The sequence below is a fragment of the Leptodactylus fuscus genome, chromosome 10 (genome assembly GCF_031893055.1).
Source record: "Leptodactylus fuscus isolate aLepFus1 chromosome 10, aLepFus1.hap2, whole genome shotgun sequence".
In the NCBI taxonomy this organism is placed as follows: domain Eukaryota; kingdom Metazoa; phylum Chordata; class Amphibia; order Anura; family Leptodactylidae; genus Leptodactylus; species Leptodactylus fuscus.
In genome coordinates, this window is record NC_134274.1 from 87,352,615 (window position 1) to 87,372,345 (window position 19,731).

The window sequence follows — 19,731 nt, forward strand, 5'->3', positions numbered from 1 at the left end:
TAGAATGGGGGGATTTGAAGAAAAAAATGCATTTCTGCGACATTCTTACAGGCTTTGGTTTTACGGCGTTCACTGTGCAACCAAAATGACATGTCCCCTGTATTCTGTGTTTCGGTACGATTCCAGGGATACCAAATTTATATGGTTTTATTTACATTTTGACCCCTTAAAAAAAATCCAAAACTGTGTTAAAAATTTTTTTTCTAAAAGTCGCCATATTCCGACGGCCGTAACTTTTTTATACGTGCGTGTACGGGGATGTATAGGGCGTCTTTTTTTGTGGGGTCGGGTGTACTTTGTAGTTCTACCATTTTCGGGAAATGCTTTTGCTTTGATCACATTTTATTCAAATTTTTATCAAAATCAAAACAGTGAAAAAACGGCGGTTTGGCACTTTTGACTATTTTTCCCGCTACGGCGTTTACCGAACAGGAAAAATATTGTTATAGATTTGTAGAGCGGGCGATTTTGGACGCGGGGATACCTAACATGTATGTGTTTCACAGTTTTTAACTACTTTTATATGTGTTCTAGGGAAAGGGGGGGGGGTATTTGAACTTTTAATACTTTTTATATTTTTTTTATATTTTTTAAACTTTTTTTTTTTGCATTTATTAGACCCCCTAGGGGTGTTGAACCCCAGGGGGTCTGATCACTAATGCAATGCATTACAATGCTAATGCATTGCAAAAAATCATCCTCTCTTTTGCAGGCTGCATAGACCAGCCTGCAAAAGAGAGGATTTGCAGACAAGCCTGGGAACCTTGTACAGGCTCCCGGCTGTAATGGCAATGTGACGTCGGCCCTGGAGCATGCTCCAGGAGCCGGCGATCCCGGGCAAAATGGCAGCGCCCATGTGCCGCCGGGAAAATGGCGCCTCCAGCGCCTTTCACCGCGTACTATTACGGCGCATGTCGGGAAGGGGTTTTAAAGGGAACGTATCAGGTCAATGCGGTGCCCAGAAGTCCTTATAGACGGGGGGTTTAGTCCTCAATGTCATCTTGGCTTGGCTTGTTTCTTACATAGGATTATGTCCCTGTAAAGAGGCCGGAGGAGCCGGAGCCCGTCACATTGTCCTCACCGCAGTCACTGACACGAGAGCAGAGGGTCCTGGACCTCACCAGAAAGATGATAGAGCTGCTGACAGGAGAGGTGAGCGCTGCTGCGGGGACGGCCGGGACATTATTACTGATCTTACAGATGGGATCATGGCTTTGTCTCGTCAGGTTCCTATAAGATACGAGGACGTCACGGTCAGTTTCACCATGGAGGAGTGGGAGTATGTAGAAGGACACAAGGACCTGTACAAGGACATTACAGGGACGCGGCAGAGCGTCACATCACAGGGTCAGAGACATAACTAGATAATGCTGTATGTCCACCCTAAATGTACAACCTAGTCATCGTATGTGTCTCCTACAGGCGCGTCTAGTGCCAGGGAGAGATGGCCGAGTCCTGTGTGTGACGAAGATGCCAAAAAGGAAAATCCGAATACCTTGCAAGATTACAAGGTGTGTAATACACTGATATAGTGCAGAGGAGGAGCCTTGGTATCTGTAAGCTCAAAGGGGCGACATGGGGGGGGGGGGGGGGGGGGGTCTGTGCGCCTACTGGAAGGGGAAAGGTCACCTGACATGGTTCATACCATATAGATGTGAGTGTGACGGAGTCGGAGTCATGGATTCAGTGTCGGGGTCAGAGTCAGAACAAGGTTCCTGCACCATTATCACAGCACCCAGTATATACACTCACCGGCCACTTTATTAGGTACACCTGTCCAACTGCTCGTTAACACTTAATTTCTAATCAGCCAATCACATGGCGGCAACTCAGTGCATTTCGGCATGTAGACATGGTCAAGACAATCTCCTGCAGTTCAAACCGAGCATCAGTATGGGGAAGAAAGGTGATTTGAGTGCCTTTGAACGTGGCATGGTTGTTGGTGCCAGAAGGGCTGGTCTGAGTATTTCAGAAACTGCTGATCTCCTGGGATTTTCACGCACAACCATCTCTAGGGTTTACAGAGAATGGTCCGAAAAAGAAAAAACATCCAGTGAGCGGCAGTTCTGTGGGGGGCGGAAATGCGTTGTTGATGCCAGAGGTCAGAGGAGAATGGCCAGACTGGTTCGAGCTGATAGAAAGGCAACAGTGACTCAAATAGCCACCCGTTACAACCAAGGTAGCCAGAAGAGCATCTCTGAACGCCGCACAGTACGTCGAACTTTGAGGCTACAGATGGGCTACAGCAGCAGAAGACCACACCGGGTGCCACTCCTTTCAGCTAAGAACAGGAAACTGAGGCTACAATTTGCACAAGCTCATCGAAATTGGACAATTGAAGATTGGAAAAACGTTGCCTGGTCTGATGAGTCTCGATTTCTGCTGCGACATTCGGATGGTAGGGTCAGAATTTGGCGTCAACAACATGAAAGCATGGATCCATCCTGCCTTGTATCGGTAACGGTTCAGGCTGGTGGTGGTGGTGTCATGGTGTGGGGAATATTTTCTTGGCACTCTTTGGGCCCCCTTGGTACCAATTGAGCATCGTTGCAACGCCAAAGCCTACCTGAGTATTGTTGCTGACCATGTCCATCCCTTTATGACCACAATGTACCCAACATCTGATGGCTACTTTCAGCAGGATAATGCAATGCCATGTCATAAAGCTGGAATCATCTCAGACTGGTTTCTTGAACATGACAATGAGTTCACTGTACTCCAATGGCCTCCACAGTCACCAGATCTCAATCCAATAGAGGAGCATCTTTGGGATGTGGTGGAACGGGAGATTCGCATCATGGATGTGCAGCCGACAAATCTGCGACTGCAACTGTGTGATGCCATCATGTCAATATGGACCAAAATCTCTGAGGAATGCTTCCAGCACCTTGTTGAATCTATGCCACGAAGAATTGAGGCAGTTCTGAAGGCAAAAGGGGGTCCAACCCGTTACTAGCATGGTGTACCTAATAAAGTGGCTGGTGAGTGTATATGGCGGGGCCCTCGCTGACCTTGTATCCCATCAGCCAGGCTGTGTAAATAGTATACAGCCATAGATCAGTCCCCATGGGAGGCGTTGGGTATAAACGTGCAGACTCCATGATTGTGTTCTTTGTATAGGAGGGCGATCTGAATATTGTGCTGATGGATATCGAGCCAGAGAATGAAGATGAATCATTAGATGTGAAGGAAGAGGAAACCCCTGTAGGGATCACTGGAGGTAAGTAGGCGCCATAGAGAAGGTTCCCCACAAGCAACCACCATGTGATAGAAAGAAATTGTTTGATGTATTGACAATAATTGTTATGGATTTTTGTAGATGGAGATGTCACTGGGGTCAGCGTGAAGGATTATACAATTCCACCCCGCGGAGAGGAAGATGAAGAGGTCACCCAAGATATTGCAAACCCCAACCGAGCAGATAAAGATCGTCCATCAGCCACGGTGTCCCCTGGTTTATCCAAAGATGGAGGAGAAGTCACATGTAAAGTAGGCTGCAGGAGTGACGGCGGGTATGCCTGTTCAGAATGCGGAAAGTGTTTTACCAAAAAAGACAAATTCATCATCCACATGAGAGTCCACACGGGAGAGAAGCCATATTCATGTTCCGAGTGCGGAAAACGCTTCACACAGAAGGCCAACCTGATGGCGCACCGGAAGACTCACACGGGCGAGCGGCCGTTCTCCTGCACAGAGTGCGGCAAAGACTTCACCTGTAAATCCACGCTTGTCAAACACTGGAGAATCCACACGGGAGAGAAGCCCTTCTCATGTCCAGATTGTGGCAAATGCTTTACCTACAAATCCCATCTATTGGAACACCAAAGAATTCACACGGGCGAGAAGCCTTTTACCTGCACCGAGTGCGGCAAGTCTTTCCGGCACAAGTCTCATGTTATTGGGCACCAGCGGGTCCACACGGGCGAGAAGCCCTTCACCTGCTTAAAGTGTGGCAAATGTTTTACGCAGGAATCGAGTCTGGTCTATCATCAGAGGATCCACACGGGAGAGAAACCCTTCAGCTGTCCCCAATGCGCCAAGTGCTTCACCTATAAATCCACCCTCGTCAAACATCTCGTCATCCATTCCGGAGAGAAGCCGTACCCCTGCTCGCACTGCGACAAGAGCTTTACCCAAAAGTCCATCCTCAATGAGCACCAGAAAAACCACACGGGAGAGCGGCCATTTGTGTGCGCCGTGTGCGGAAGGGCCTTTACCCGCAAGTCAAATATGTTAAAGCACCAGATCACCCACACGGGGGAGAAGCCGTACACCTGCGCCCAGTGCGGAAGCAGCTTCACCCAGAAGGCCAGCCTGGTCAAACACCAGAAGCTTCACCCCGCGCAGGAACCGGAGGCGTCACCTTAATATAAAGGATATTTAGTGTGAGGTTTTTCTGCCTTAAATTTCTTGTGCGAGTTTAGATGGCGGCCGGCTTGGCTCTTCACAACTCCCATAGACATGACCAGAGGTTAGGAGACCCCGTACCTGAGCAAATCCCACATGAATGGCCGATCTTACGCCAGGTTCCGCTTTCCGTTCGCTTGTGGACCCGAGAAACGGAAACCTAATCTGTTACCCATGGACCCCATAATGAGGTCTGATGGGTTTCCACCCCAAAAATGTAGAGTGAACAATCCTGCCTGCTTGGGAAATGGAATCCCCACTTATGTGCCCTTAAGTGAATAGAAATATCCCTTTAAGACTCCATGTACGGTATCAGTATTTGTCTGGTTGCTCTATATTATACACCCCGTTGTTATTTAGGGGGCCCCCACTTACTTATTTCTAATGGATCCAGGGTATTTCTATGTTATCCGCCATCTGACCGCCATATTGTCACGGTGGTGTCCTCCAATGACAGAGGATCAGAACACGGCTCATGCCACGCCCTGGCTGATGCCGTTACACGTACCCCAGCATTGATGCCAATTCTCTGGGGGTACTGAGGACAATCTACGATCACGGTCTTGGGGCGATGGCGGAATCGGGTGAAGCTATTCTACTGGATTTATCCAGTGTGACCCAGACCTGTATATACTGTATGTATATCCTCTCTATAGAGTCATGACCGTACGCAATACCGTGCACCATCATGACCAAGTAAGAAGCGCAGTCTTGTAGGAGCCCTGCCGTCTTTCCGAACATTTTTGTACATTCATCTCATAATAATAATAATTGGAAACCTCCAAGTATAAATAAAGTTATTTTTGTACATTTTGCATCTTTATTGTGCGATATACGACCACATAGACCGGCGCGGCCAATAGAAGTTACCAACAGAAGACAAGATGCATCGAATTCAGCACCAGAACAGCCTTCTACCGCTATACACCATCCCCCGTGTTACAGGACACGATTGTCCTCCTTAAGTTCACACGTTCTATCATTCGCACGCAATTTTTTTCTAGGTACCATGTTGGAATAGCCTTAAGAAAAGCTATTCTTCTCCTACCTTTCGTTGTCTTCTCCGCGCCGCCGTGCGCCTGCAATCCCGATTTTTCTCTGTATGCAAATTAGCTCTCTTGCAGCACTGAGGGCGGGCCCAATGCTGCGAGAGAACTCTCTCCAGCGCCGCCTCTATCTTTGTCATCTTCACCGTCTTGGTCAAAATTAAACGCATGCGCAAGTCGGCTCTGCCAGCAGGGCTGGGGCAGAGTCGACTTCACATGCGGGCGGACATTTTTTTGGTGGCTGGCCACTTACTCAAGCGGTACGCTCTGTACTCCATAGAACTACAGGAGCGTACTGTGCATGCTCGAGTAAGCGGCCGGCCACCAAAAAAATGGCCGCCCGCATGTGAAGTTGACTCTGCTCCAGAGCTGACTTGCGCATGCGTTGCATTTAATTTTGACTCAGCTGAAAGAAGACAGTGAAGACGACGGTGATGAAGATGGAGGTGGCGCTGGAGAGAGTTCTCTCGCAGCATTAGAGACACCCCCAGTGCTGTTTGAGTGCTGGGGCCCGCCCCCAGTGCTGCAAGAAAGCTAATTTGCATACCGAGAAAAAACGGGATTGTAGGCGAACGGCGGCGCGGAGAAGACAATGAAAGGTAGGAGACGAATAGCCTTTCTTAAGGCTATTCCGACGTGGTACCTAGAAAAAAAATTGCGTGTGAATGATAGGATCCCTTTAACTGGAGCAACGTAAAAACCACAACACACGGTATCACAGTGGAATAGATTTATTTTCCATCCCCCGCCTCCAAATTTTTTTTAAATAAATTAATAAATAATTTATATAAAGTACAAGCGGCTTATCGCGCACCGGCGACAGCCATGGAAACCGTCTCAGGTCTTGGAATGCGGTGGCGATTTTTTTTCCCCATGAGCCGCTATTGTGCAAAAATTGTGAAACATAAAAAAAACTTTATATATATTTGGTCAAAGTGAATCAGTTATGTAATTTCTATTCTCCGGGCGCCGCACAAGGCCTGACCAACCTCATTGGGTGAAGGGGCCGTCTCGTACCCATGTCCCCCGAAACAACACCGGACCCTCACGAAGGAGCCGGGTCCACCAGTCCATGTAGCAGGAAACCTCCTCTATAGTAAATGCTTTATCCGAAAGCAGCTCCTTCACCTTCAATGGCTCATTAGAACCTCGGCTATTCCCCCAGGCTGCTGTAGGCACATGCACACTCGGTTCACAAAGGGGAAAAGTGAGTAAGCGGCTGCCAGAGGTCTTGGCCAGGGCTTATCTATGCTGAGTGGATTGGACGTGTTCAGTGGAAACATGCCTGATCCTGCTTTCCCTCCGCATTATGGGTGAAGAGTATGGTCGCCCCCATTGGTTCGGCCGAGGATACCGTATGTCCATTATAAAGCAGGAAATATCTGCTCTGGTGCCTTTCATAGGCCGCGCAACATATGATCAGATCCTAAATTGACATCCCCTTTAAGGTGTGTGGTCCTTGGGGGGTTCCTTTGCTCCATGTGAATGGAGTCGGACCATGCTCAGGCCATGACGGTTCTCCCGCTGATGGTCATGACGTGATTATACGCAGTCTATAGGAACCAAACGGATCAACGTAAGAGCAAAGACGAGCTGATAGAGTCACGACTAGAGATGAGCGAGTAGTACGCGATCTAATACTAATAGCTACTCGCAGTAAATATTCCATTCAGAACCAGCGTTAATTGGCTGGATGCTATACAGTGTATACATCGCTGGTTCTGCAGCAGGCTCGTCCTTGCTCATTGGGAGAGCTGGCAGCATGCTGTTATGAGGGAGCTTACTCTCTTTCTCATAGGAATGCATTGACCAGCATTGATTGGCCAGTGTACAGCATTCGGCCAATGAACGCTGGTTCTGCCGGAGGCTCGTCTGTGAGGAGGCGGAGTCTAAGATCAGTCCACAGTAGTCTCCATTGTGGTCCCATCTTAGACTCCACCTCCTCACAGACAAGCCTCCAGCAGAACCAGCATTGATTGGCCGAATGCTATACACTGGCCAATCAACGCTGGTCAATGCATTCCTATGAGAAAGAGAGTAAGCTCCCTCATAACAGCAAACTGCCAGCTCTTCTGACTAGCAAGGACGAGCCTGCTGCAGAACCAGCGTTGATTTGCTGGAGACCCGTCTTTGCTAGTCAGGAGAGCTGGCAACTTGCTGTTACGAGGGAGCTTACTTTTTATCAGCGCAACTGCAAGTGCTTCGCAGTTAAAGCGCACGGACCCCATAGACTATAATAACTGCACAGCGCTCCTCCTAAACACTCTCCTCCTGCTACTCCTGGACTTGGCATTTTCTCCCATAGACTATAATAGGGTTTGATATTCGATCGAGTAGTCGAATATTGAGGGGCTACTCGAAACGAATATCGAATCTCCAATATTTCACTGTTCGCTCCTCTCTAGTCATGATGTGTAATGTTCACAACACGGTGAATCAGGACGGACCCTTTTAGGGGTCAGAAACCTCAGCCATATTAACCCCTTAGCGACCCTTGACGTAACTGTACGTCATGGGTCGCATGGGGATGTATGGAGCGAGCTCACACGCTGAGCTCGCTCCATACACGGCAGATGCCGGCTGTATCATACAGCCAGGACCTGCCACTAACAGCAGCGGTCGGTGCCCGAGCCGATCGCTGCTGTTAACCCTTTACACACTGCGGTCAAACGTGACCGCAGCGTGTAAACGGCGCCGGCGGCATGGGCGCCGCCATGTTTCGCCGATTGCCGCCCTCCTGAACGTCACATGAGGGCGGTGATCGGTTGCTATTGAAGGCTTCCAGGCTTGTCCCTGCATTAGTTCTATTAGATGATGCCAGAGGCAGCCTCTAATAGAAGTGCTGCGATTTTCCTATTCACTGCAATACTGTAGTATTGCAGTGAATAGTATGAGCGATCAGACTCCCTAGGTTTCAAGGTACCTAAGGGGTCTGATCATAAATGTAACAGAAGAAAAAAAAAAGTTTTTAAAAGTATTAAAAAAATAAAAAAAATATAAAAGTTCAAATCACCCCCCCTTTCCCTAGATCAGCTATAAAAGTAATTAAAGAACATTAAACATAAACATATTAGGTATCCCCGCGCTCCAAAATGCCCGAACTATTAGAATATTAAAACATTTATCCCGTACTGCGAACGGCGTAGCGGCAAAAAAAATAAAAACAGCCAAAAAGCGTTTTTTTCAACACTTTGCCTCCTATAAAAAATTGAATAAAAAGTGATCAAACCATCGGATCTTTCCCCAAATGGTATCAATAGAAACGTCATCTTGTCCCGCATAAAAAGACACCACAACCAGCTCCATACATGGAAATATGAAAAAGTTACAGGTGTTAGAACATGATGACACAAAATTTTTTTTCTATTTTGCAAAGTTTATCATTTTTTTTAAAAGTATCAAAAAATTTCAAATACTCTATAAATTTGGTATCACCGCGTTCGTACTGACACGTAGAACACAGGTAACATGTCATTTGTACCAAACAGTGAACGCTGTAAAAATTAAACCCATAAGAAAATGGCGCAAATGCATTTTTTCTCCAATTGCGCCTCATTCTGAATTTTTTTCCAGCTTCCCAGTACATTGCACAGCATATTGAATGGTGCCATTACAAAGTACAATTTGTCCCGCAAACAATAAGCCGTCATGTGACTCTGTGAACTGAAAAATGAAAAAGTTATGGCTCTTGAAATGTGAGGAGGGAAAAACGAAAATGCGAAACCAAAAAATGGCCTGGTCCTTAAGGGGTTAAGTGTCCCTCATGTTTACAGGGAGTCTGTCCTCAGAAACTCAATATGGAATGACGCACTCGCCATGTCGGGTCATACTGAACAAAACAGTCAGGGAAAAAGACGGTCCAACATCAAGAAACTCGTTTTCAGAAGAATCAGGAGACTGCCGGTGCTGGTCTCCCCCCGGCCACATGTATCCCTGCACCCCACTGCCTGAGACCGCCTTGGTCACTGTGATTGAAGCCCCCATACTAGGGAACCCCTCTCTCTCGAAACTCTGCGTCTGCACGCTGTAGCCCAGATTTACTATTATTGGTTGGATTACAATGAATTGATGCAGAATATTTTTTGCAACGTATACACATTCCAAGTGGTCGATGTTCTCGCTGTTGGACCATCTTTTAACCCCAAAGGTATCGGCGCCTCTGGTGTGAACTCCCTTTAAGATAGGGAACCTTAAGCCCTCCAACTGATGTGAAACTACAACTCCATTCACTTCCACCGGAGTTCCAAGAACAGCAGAGCCAGTATGCATGCTGGGAGTTGTAGTTTTGTACCAGCTGGAGAGCCGTACGTTCCCTACCCCTGGTCTATAGGGTATGAGGTGCCCCAACATTGCGATGCCCGATCCATACCACTGTCTATGCCAGGGGTGGGCAATTAATTTTCCCATGGGGCCACATGAGAAATTGTAATGTTTCTAGAGGGCCATGCGCGCCGCGGCAAATTTAGCCCCACCCACTTCTACACTGACTCCGCCCATTCTCAATCATATTCCCATGTGCCCCCACACAGTATAATCCTCCTACAGTCCCCATATGATAACGTTTCCCTCCAAATGTCCCACAGTATTCGGTCCCGCTCCTGGTGCCCCAGTATAAACTAGAGGGGACATTAAACTGGGGCAGCTGGAGGGGGCATTAAACAGTGGGAGGGGGACATTAAACTGGGGGCAACTAGAGGCAGACATCTCCCCCTCCAGCTACCCCCCATGGTTTAATATCCTCTTCCAGCTGCCCCAGTTTAATGTCCCCCTCCATCTGCCCCCTAGTTTAATGCCCCCCCTTCATGTGCATTCAGTTTACCTGCCCCCCTACATGTGCCCCTAGTCCTCCCTCTTGCTCACACCTGCTGTCTCTTCTCTCTTTATCATCCAGCAGCCTCCATTGCCGGCAGCTTGCAGGAAGCGCACAGTCCCATGTGGCTCCGCCCACTAACCAGTCATAGCCTATCCTGGTGATAGGCTGTGATGACATCATCACAGGTCCTTGAACAAACTTCTACAAGCTATGCAGGCCGGACAGCAGCAGTCAGAGGGCCGGACGTGGCCCGCGGGCCGTCCATTGCCCCGGGCTGCTCTAAGCCACGGTGTCTAGGTTCGTGTGTGTGAGTTGATGCTTCACCAGTCGCGCCTTCTGAACAAAGCCCTTCCCGCACTCGGCGCATGAGAACGGTTTCTCTCCGGTGTGAATTTTCTTATGATCGTTTAGATCGGGCTTGGTCATAAAACGTTTCCCGCATTCGGGGCACTCGAAAGGCTTCTCCCCCGTGTGGAACCTCTGGTGTTTTACGAAGTCCGTCTTCCATGCGAAGCTGCGGTTACACTCGGAGCACGAGAAGGGCTTCTCCCCGGTGTGTATCTTCTGATGTAAGACCAGATTGGATCGGGAGTAGAAGGATTTTCCGCACTCGGTGCACAGATACGGTTTCTCCCCCGTGTGAATTCTCTGATGTTTCACGAAATACGAGATACTGGAAAAGGATTTCTGACACTCCGGACACTCGTACGGTTTCTCCCCCGTGTGGATTCTCTGGTGATTGACGAGATCCGATTTCCAGACAAAGCACTTCCCGCATTCAGAGCACACGTGCGGCTTCTGACCGGCGTGGATTTTGCGATGCAGGAGAACGTTGGAACTGGATGAGAAGCATTTGCCGCATTCAGCGCAGGCGTATGGCTTCTCTCCCGTGTGGATTCTCTGATGTTTCACCAGGTAGGACTTGATGGAGAAACATTTGCCGCATTCCGCGCAGGCGTACGGCTTCTCCCCCGAATGGATTCTCTCGTGCACGACCAGATCTCCCTTCCAGGCGAACGACTTCCCACATTCGTGGCAGGAGAACGGCTTCTCCCCCGTGTGGATCTGCTGATGTTTGGAGAGGTGCGACGTCTTCTTGAAACATTTCCCACATTGCGGGCAAGAGAACGGTTTCTCCCCGGTGTGGATTCTCTGGTGAGAGATGAGGTTTTCTTTCCGGGTCAGGCTTTTCCCGCATTCTTCACAGGTGAAGAGTTTTTTTCCGGTTTTTGGACCCGAGTTACTTTGTGAAAAGTTTGGACTGACCTTTACGTGTCCTCGTACGCTGCCATCGGCTGGCGCGTGTGCGCTAGGACTGAGCGGGCCGAGGCGGAAGAGGACGGGATAGTCGTCTCGAGGATACGGCATCGTGTCCGCCATATTGAAATTTGTATACATCGCGTAGTGTCTGTCAAAGTCACTGACGGAGGGAGAGGCGTCTGTAAGAGAGGAAAACGGAGATGACAAACGAAATCCCGCACAATAGGCATATGGCTACTAAAAGCCTGTCTATTTTCTGTACATTATTGTGGGGGCGGCCATCTTGCCTGAGCCTCTCCTCTAATAGCATTTAGTTATATGATTTACAGCACAGTCATGGCCCAGAGTGACCAAATGAAATCCATGAGAGATTTTCAAGACACGCTCAAGTAGCTCGACACGCCATCAGTGTCATACCGATAGCGCCCCCCTGAGGAGCAATGCCAGAAGTGTTTCTGTAATTCGTGCTCATTGTTACCCACCTGGATGGATACAGAGAGGAGCCTCCTCCTCCTTACACTGACTGTCACCCATCGTACACATCTCATCATCATCATCCCCAAACTCTGATCCGACCACGACTTCTTTCATCTCAATATCCTGCAAACACCAAAAAAGTAGGTTTACTAAAAAAAATAACTATATAAGCATTGCTCCGGAGACCTAAAGAAGCACTCCAGCAGAAAAGGTTTGAAAACGATCCTGCAGAATATATTGGCAAAGGTACTGTGAGGTTATGTGCTCCCTTCCAGTGCACTAACCTCCTCTCCTTCACTATGCAGGTGTATAGGAGTCAGTGCGAGGCTCTACCAGGCCTGCGGGGGGAGTCTGACCTCCAACACCGCATGCATCAGAGAAGAAGAGAGAAGGTCAGGGCTCCAGAGGAGAGCACATGACCGCCCCAGAAAGCTGACAGCTACTCAATAACATTACACACAGGGGAGTTTAACCCTTCAGGCTCCAAGTCCCCGTCTGATCATACCTCATATGGAAGAGTCTCATCATATTCTTCTTTGCAGAGGGGGTAAGGAGGACTGGGGCATCTCTTTGGTGTACGTCTCGTACCGGTCCCATCTGCAAAAGACGCACAAACTTGGACGAATTGGGGTCTTTTTGGAAAACTGAACCAGGAACAAGCCGTCATGGCCAAGCATTCCACTTTGCATCAAATTTTAAAAAAGTTTTCCAGTCCCAAATTGAATGTTCATGCAGGTGACCGATCTAGTGCTTTAGTAGGTGATCTGTCAAGGTCTGACCCCCGGGGCCTGCGCAGATCTTCTGGCATTCGTCAGGTGCCAGAAGCTGGGCTGTACATGCAGTGCCCCATACTGGTGGCTCTGGGGAACTGCAGGACTCCTCCTATTACTTGAATTCCTGTATAAAAAATTCAATTTGGGGACAGAAAAGCCTTTGAAACATCTTCTCCATTGTTTAAAGAGGACCTTTCACCGATTTGGGCACAGGCAGTTCTATATACCGCTGGAAAGCCGACAGTATATAACACCGCATGTGCCAAAATCCATGAGAGGTCCTCTTTAAATAATGGTTAACAGAGGACTGTATTTAGGAATCTCTCTTACCTGCTGATGTGAGGGTCTGGTGGTCGTCCATCATGGCGTCCTTGTACAGATCCTTGTGTCCTTCTATATACTCCCACTCCTCCATGGTGAAATAGACAGCAACGTCCTGACACCTTATAGGAACCTGACAACACAATGGCACCGTCATCCCCAGACCCGTGTTACTGTCTGACGTCCCGGCCCCCCGGCAGCAGCGCTCACCTCTCCAGTCAGCAGCTCTAGGATCTTGTTGGTCAGCTCCAGGATCTTCTGCTGACTGCTCCTCTCAGGCCGGGGTGCTGTGAGGGGTTTCTGGATCTTGTTGAGGTCTTTGTGATATGTCACACGGTCAGTGGATTCCCTTTTCATAGGCCTGTAGTCCTGACAATTAGACAGATATTCAATGTATACAGCGCCCCCGGCAGGGGACTACAATGTCACATATGGTCAGGAGAGTCCGAATTATGTGTGTCCAGAATGTATCCGCTGTCTGGTCATGTAATAGGTCATGTGACACGATTCCCAGAATCCCTCGCCGCCCCGATCCTCGTCACTGTCCGGCCATGTAATACAGGCAGTATATAGGTCATGTGACACGATTCCCAGAATCCCTCACCGCCCCGATCCTCGTCACTGTCCGGCCATGTAATACAGGCAGTATATAGGTCATGTGACACGATTCCCAGAATCCCTCACCGCCCCGATCCTCGTCACTGTCCGGCCATGTAATACAGCCAGTATATAGGTCATGTGACACGATTCCCAGAATCCCTCACCGCCCCGATCCTCGTCACTGTCCGGCCATGTAATACAGGCAGTATATAGGTCATGTGACACGATTCCCAGAATCCCTCACCGCCCCGATCCTCGTCACTGTCCGGCCATGTAATACAGGCAGTATATAGGTCATGTGACACGATTCCCAGAATCCCTCACCGCCCCGATCCTCGTCACTGTCCGGCCATGTAATACAGGCAGTATATAGGTCATGTGACACGATTCCCAGAATCCCTCACCGCCCCGATCCTCGTCACTGTCCGGCCATGTAATACAGCCAGTATATAGGTCATGTGACACGATTCCCAGAATCCCTCACCGCCCCGATCCTCGTCACTGTCCGGCCATGTAATACAGCCAGTATATAGGTCATGTGACACGATTCCCAGAATCCCTCACCGCCCCGATCCTCGTCACTGTCCGGCCATGTAATACAGGCAGTATATAGGTCATGTGACACGATTCCCAGAATCCCTCACCGCCCCGATCCTCGTCACTGTCCGGCCATGTAATACAGCCAGTATATAGGTCATGTGACACGATTCCCAGAATCCCTCACCGCCCCGATCCTCGTCACTGTCCGGCCATGTAATACAGCCAGTATATAGGTCATGTGACACGATTCCCAGAATCCCTCACCGCCCCGATCCTCGTCACTGTCCGGCCATGTAATACAGGCAGTATATAGGTCATGTGACACGATTCCCAGAATCCCTCACCGCCCCGATCCTCGTCACTGTCCGGCCATGTAATACAGCCAGTATATAGGTCATGTGACACGATTCCCAGAATCCCTCACCGCCCCGATCCTCGTCACTGTCCGGCCATGTAATACAGGCAGTATATAGGTCATGTGACACGATTCCCAGAATCCCTCACCGCCCCGATCCTCGTCACTGTCCGGCCATGTAATACAGGCAGTATATAGGTCATGTGACACGATTCCCAGAATCCCTCACCGCCCCGATCCTCGTCACTGTCCGGCCATGTAATACAGGCAGTATATAGGTCATGTGACACGATTCCCAGAATCCCTCACCGCCCCAATCCTCGTCACTGTCCGGCCATGTAATACAGGCAGTATATAGGTCATGTGACACGATTCCCAGAATCCCTCACCGCCCCGATCCTCGTCACTGTCCGGCCATGTAATACAGGCAGTATATAGGTCATGTGACACGATTCCCAGAATCCCTCACCGCCCCGATCCTCGTCACTGTCCGGCCATGTAATACAGGCAGTATATAGGTCATGTGACACGATTCCCAGAATCCCTCACCGCCCCGATCCTCGTCACTGTCCGGCCATGTAATACAGCCAGTATATAGGTCATGTGACACGATTCCCAGAATCCCTCACCGCCCCGATCCTCGTCACTGTCCGGCCATGTAATACAGCCAGTATATAGGTCATGTGACACGATTCCCAGAATCCCTCACCGCCCCGATCCTCGTCACTGTCCGGCCATGTAATACAGGCAGTATATAGGTCATGTGACACGATTCCCAGAATCCCTCACCGCCCCGATCCTCGTCACTGTCCGGCCATGTAATACAGGCAGTATATAGGTCATGTGACACGATTCCCAGAATCCCTCACCGCCCCGATCCTCGTCACTGTCCGGCCATGTAATACAGCCAGTATATAGGTCATGTGACACGATTCCCAGAATCCCTCACCGCCCCGATCCTCGTCACTGTCCGGCCATGTAATACAGGCAGTATATAGGTCATGTGACACGATTCCCAGAATCCCTCGCCGCCCCGATCCTCGTCACTGTCCGGCCATGTAATACAGGCAGTATATAGGTCATGTGACACGATTCCCAGAATCCCTCACCGCCCCGATCCTCGTCACTGTCCGGCCATGTAATACAGGCAGTATATAGGTCATGTGACACGATTCCCAGAATCCCTCACCGCCCCGATCCTCGTCACTGTCCGGCCATGTAATACAGGCAGTATATAGGTCATGTGACACGATTCCCAGAATCCCTCGCCGCCCCGATCCTCGTCACTGTCCGGCCATGTAATACAGGCAGTATATAGGTCATGTGACACGATTCCCAGAATCCCTCACCGCCCCGATCCTCGTCACTGTCCGGCCATGTAATACAGGCAGTATATAGGTCATGTGACACGATTCCCAGAATCCCTCACCGCCCCGATCCTCGTCACTGTCCGGCCATGTAATACAGGCAGTATATAGGTCATGTGACACGATTCCCAGAATCCCTCACCGCCCCGATCCTCGTCACTGTCCGGCCATGTAATACAGCCAGTATATAGGTCATGTGACACGATTCCCAGAATCCCTCACCGCCCCGATCCTCGTCACTGTCCGGCCATGTAATACAGCCAGTATATAGGTCATGTGACACGATTCCCAGAATCCCTCACCGCCCCGATCCTCGTCACTGTCCGGCCATGTAATACAGGCAGTATATAGGTCATGTGACACGATTCCCAGAATCCCTCACCGCCCCGATCCTCGTCACTGTCCGGCCATGTAATACAGGCAGTATATAGGTCATGTGACACGATTCCCAGAATCCCTCACCGCCCCGATCCTCGTCACTGTCCGGCCATGTAATACAGGCAGTATATAGGTCATGTGACACGATTCCCAGAATCCCTCACCGCCCCGATCCTCGTCACTGTCCGGCCATGTAATACAGCCAGTATATAGGTCATGTGACACGATTCCCAGAATCCCTCACCGCCCCGATCCTCGTCACTGTCCGGCCATGTAATACAGCCAGTATATAGGTCATGTGACACGATTCCCAGAATCCCTCACCGCCCCGATCCTCGTCACTGTCCGGCCATGTAATACAGCCAGTATATAGGTCATGTGACACGATTCCCAGAATCCCTCACCGCCCCGATCCTCGTCACTGTCCGGCCATGTAATACAGGCAGTATATAGGTCATGTGACACGATTCCCAGAATCCCTCACCGCCCCGATCCTCGTCACTGTCCGGCCATGTAATACAGCCAGTATATAGGTCATGTGACACGATTCCCAGAATCCCTCACCGCCCCGATCCTCGTCACTGTCCGGCCATGTAATACAGCCAGTATATAGGTCATGTGACACGATTCCCAGAATCCCTCACCGCCCCGATCCTCGTCACTGTCCGGCCATGTAATACAGGCAGTATATAGGTCATGTGACACGATTCCCAGAATCCCTCACCGCCCCGATCCTCGTCACTGTCCGGCCATGTAATACAGGCAGTATATAGGTCATGTGACACGATTCCCAGAATCCCTCACCGCCCCGATCCTCGTCACTGTCCGGCCATGTAATACAGGCAGTATATAGGTCATGTGACACGATTCCCAGAATCCCTCACCGCCCCGATCCTCGTCACTGTCCGGCCATGTAATACAGGCAGTATATAGGTCATGTGACACGATTCCCAGAATCCCTCACCGCCCCGATCCTCGTCACTGTCCGGCCATGTAATACAGGCAGTATATAGGTCATGTGACACGATTCCCAGAATCCCTCACCGCCCCGATCCTCGTCACTGTCCGGCCATGTAATACAGGCAGTATATAGGTCATGTGACACGATTCCCAGAATCCCTCACCGCCCCGATCCTCGTCACTGTCCGGCCATGTAATACAGGCAGTATATAGGTCATGTGACACGATTCCCAGAATCCCTCACCGCCCCGATCCTCGTCACTGTCCGGCCATGTAATACAGGCAGTATATAGGTCATGTGACACGATTCCCAGAATCCCTCGCCGCCCCGATCCTCGTCACTGTCCGGCCATGTAATACAGGCAGTATATAGGTCATGTGACACGATTCCCAGAATCCCTCACCGCCCCGATCCTCGTCACTGTCCGGCCATGTAATACAGGCAGTATATAGGTCATGTGACACGATTCCCAGAATCCCTCACCGCCCCGATCCTCGTCACTGTCCGGCCATGTAATACAGGCAGTATATAGGTCATGTGACACGATTCCCAGAATCCCTCGCCGCCCCGATCCTCGTCACTGTCCGGCCATGTAATACAGGCAGTATATAGGTCATGTGACACGATTCCCAGAATCCCTCACCGCCCCGACCCTCGTCACTGTCCGGCCATGTAATACAGCCAGTATATAGGTCATGTGACACGATTCCCAGAATCCCTCACCGCCCCTCGTCACTGTCCGGCCATGTAATACAGCCAGTATATAGGTCATGTGACACGATTCCCAGAATCCCTCACCGCCCCGATCCTCGTCACTGTCCGGCCATGTGATACAGCCAGTATATAGGTCATGTGACACGATTCCCAGAATCCCTCACCGCTCCGATCCTCGTCACTGTCCGGCCATGTAATACAGCCAGTATATAGGTCATGTGACCTATATATTCCTATATATTCCTCACCGCCCCGATCCTCGTCACTGTCCGGCCATGTAATACAGCCAGTATATAGGTCATGTGACACGATTCCCAGAATCCCTCACCGCCCCGATCCTCGTCACTGTCCGGCCATGTAATACAGCCAGTATATAGGTCATGTGACACGATTCCCAGAATCCCTCACCGCCCCTCGTCACTGTCCGGCCATGTAATACAGGCAGTATATAGGTCATGTGACACGATTCCCAGAATCCCTCACCGCCCCGATCCTCGTCACTGTCCGGCCATGTGATACAGCCAGTATATAGGTCATGTGACACGATTCCCAGAATCCCTCACCGCCCCGATCCTCGTCACTGTCCGGCCATGTAATACAGGCAGTATATAGGTCATGTGACACGATTCCCAGAATCCCTCACCGCCCCGATCCTCGTCACTGTCCGGCCATGTAATACAGCCAGTATATAGGTCATGTGACCTATATATTCCTATATATTCCTCACCTCTCCGGTCAGCAGGTAGATGATCTCCAAGGTGAGACTCAGTAACCTCTCCGTCATGTGACTCCCGTCTTTGTCCATCCTGAAGACCTCGAGGGTCGGCCCTGACCTTTGACCCGGCAGCTGCAGACACAGACGTACAGAATATATAATGTCTTCCAACAGTAAATCTGTTTTATCCCCTCCCCCCCTACACACAGACCCGCACTCTGACCTATACCATTGTATTGGCGCCATATACGTCTATATATTATCACGGGGCCCAGGGAAGGTCGTCATTACACTGTGTGTTATAGCATAATAGGGATCTATAGGGGGCAGTATACCAGCACTATATACCATATATACAGTATATATGGCGGCCCCCGCACTGCACTCAGGACTGGAAAATTCCTTTAAGAGAAGGGTGAGGTGAAGCTTTACAGACTGGTCTCTGTATACATGGCAATGGTCAGTCACATGACACAGAGGACTCTCATATATACATCTAGTACAGGTATACAGCTGCGGTCATCTCCTCACGTGACGTCACTCTCTGGATCCCGCAGCTCTCAGGGCTTTGTCCTCTCAGGTAAAGGCTCCATAATAGACACGGAGAGGACCTGCTGACGTCACACGGTCACATGACCTGCTCAAATCATGTGACTGGGGAGGCGTGGCTTTGTCAGTAGAGGGAGGAGAGAGGGAAGAATGGCAACTAGAGAAACCGATAGTAGCCACAGAAGACCAATAGCAGGTCACCAGCCAGAGGACCCCCATAACAATCACTGTACACCCATATCAGCCAGAGGACCCCCATAACAATCACTGTACACCCATATCAGCCAGAGGACCCCCATAACAATCACTGTACACCCATATCAGCTAGAGGACCCCCATAACAATCACAGTACACCCATATCAGTTAGAGGACCCCCATAACAGTCACAGTACACCCATATCAGTTAGAGGACCCCCATAACAATCACAGTACACCCATATCAGCCAGAGGACCC

General features: G+C 49.9%; 3 protein-coding genes across 3 annotated transcripts; 1 reads left to right on the forward strand and 2 right to left on the reverse strand.

Annotated features, from left to right (window-relative positions):
* Nucleotides 1-1,030: 1,030 nt before the first annotated feature.
* On the forward strand, nucleotides 1,031-5,148 carry LOC142219353 (uncharacterized). The gene is made up of 5 exons (XM_075288347.1): nucleotides 1,031-1,152; nucleotides 1,227-1,347; nucleotides 1,423-1,511; nucleotides 3,121-3,220; nucleotides 3,320-5,148. Exons 1-5 carry the CDS (start codon nucleotides 1,129-1,131, stop codon nucleotides 4,366-4,368), a joined length of 1,383 nt encoding a protein of 460 aa, XP_075144448.1. The 5' UTR covers nucleotides 1,031-1,128; the 3' UTR covers nucleotides 4,369-5,148.
* Nucleotides 5,149-10,305: 5,157 nt separating this feature from the next.
* LOC142219244 (uncharacterized) lies at nucleotides 10,306-11,634 on the reverse strand. The gene has a single exon (XM_075288189.1). The coding sequence runs from the start codon at nucleotides 11,632-11,634 to the stop codon at nucleotides 10,546-10,548; it is 1,089 nt and encodes a 362-aa protein (XP_075144290.1). The 3' UTR covers nucleotides 10,306-10,545.
* A 362-nt stretch (nucleotides 11,635-11,996) lies between these two features.
* LOC142219362 (gastrula zinc finger protein XlCGF66.1-like) lies at nucleotides 11,997-19,373 on the reverse strand. The gene is made up of 6 exons (XM_075288362.1): nucleotides 19,222-19,373; nucleotides 18,740-18,859; nucleotides 13,308-13,466; nucleotides 13,107-13,230; nucleotides 12,509-12,600; nucleotides 11,997-12,126 (listed from the first exon to the last, which is right to left on the reverse strand). Exons 2-6 carry the CDS (start codon nucleotides 18,815-18,817, stop codon nucleotides 12,001-12,003), a joined length of 579 nt encoding a protein of 192 aa, XP_075144463.1. The 5' UTR covers nucleotides 18,818-18,859; nucleotides 19,222-19,373; the 3' UTR covers nucleotides 11,997-12,000.
* Between the last annotated feature and the right edge of the window lie 358 nt (nucleotides 19,374-19,731).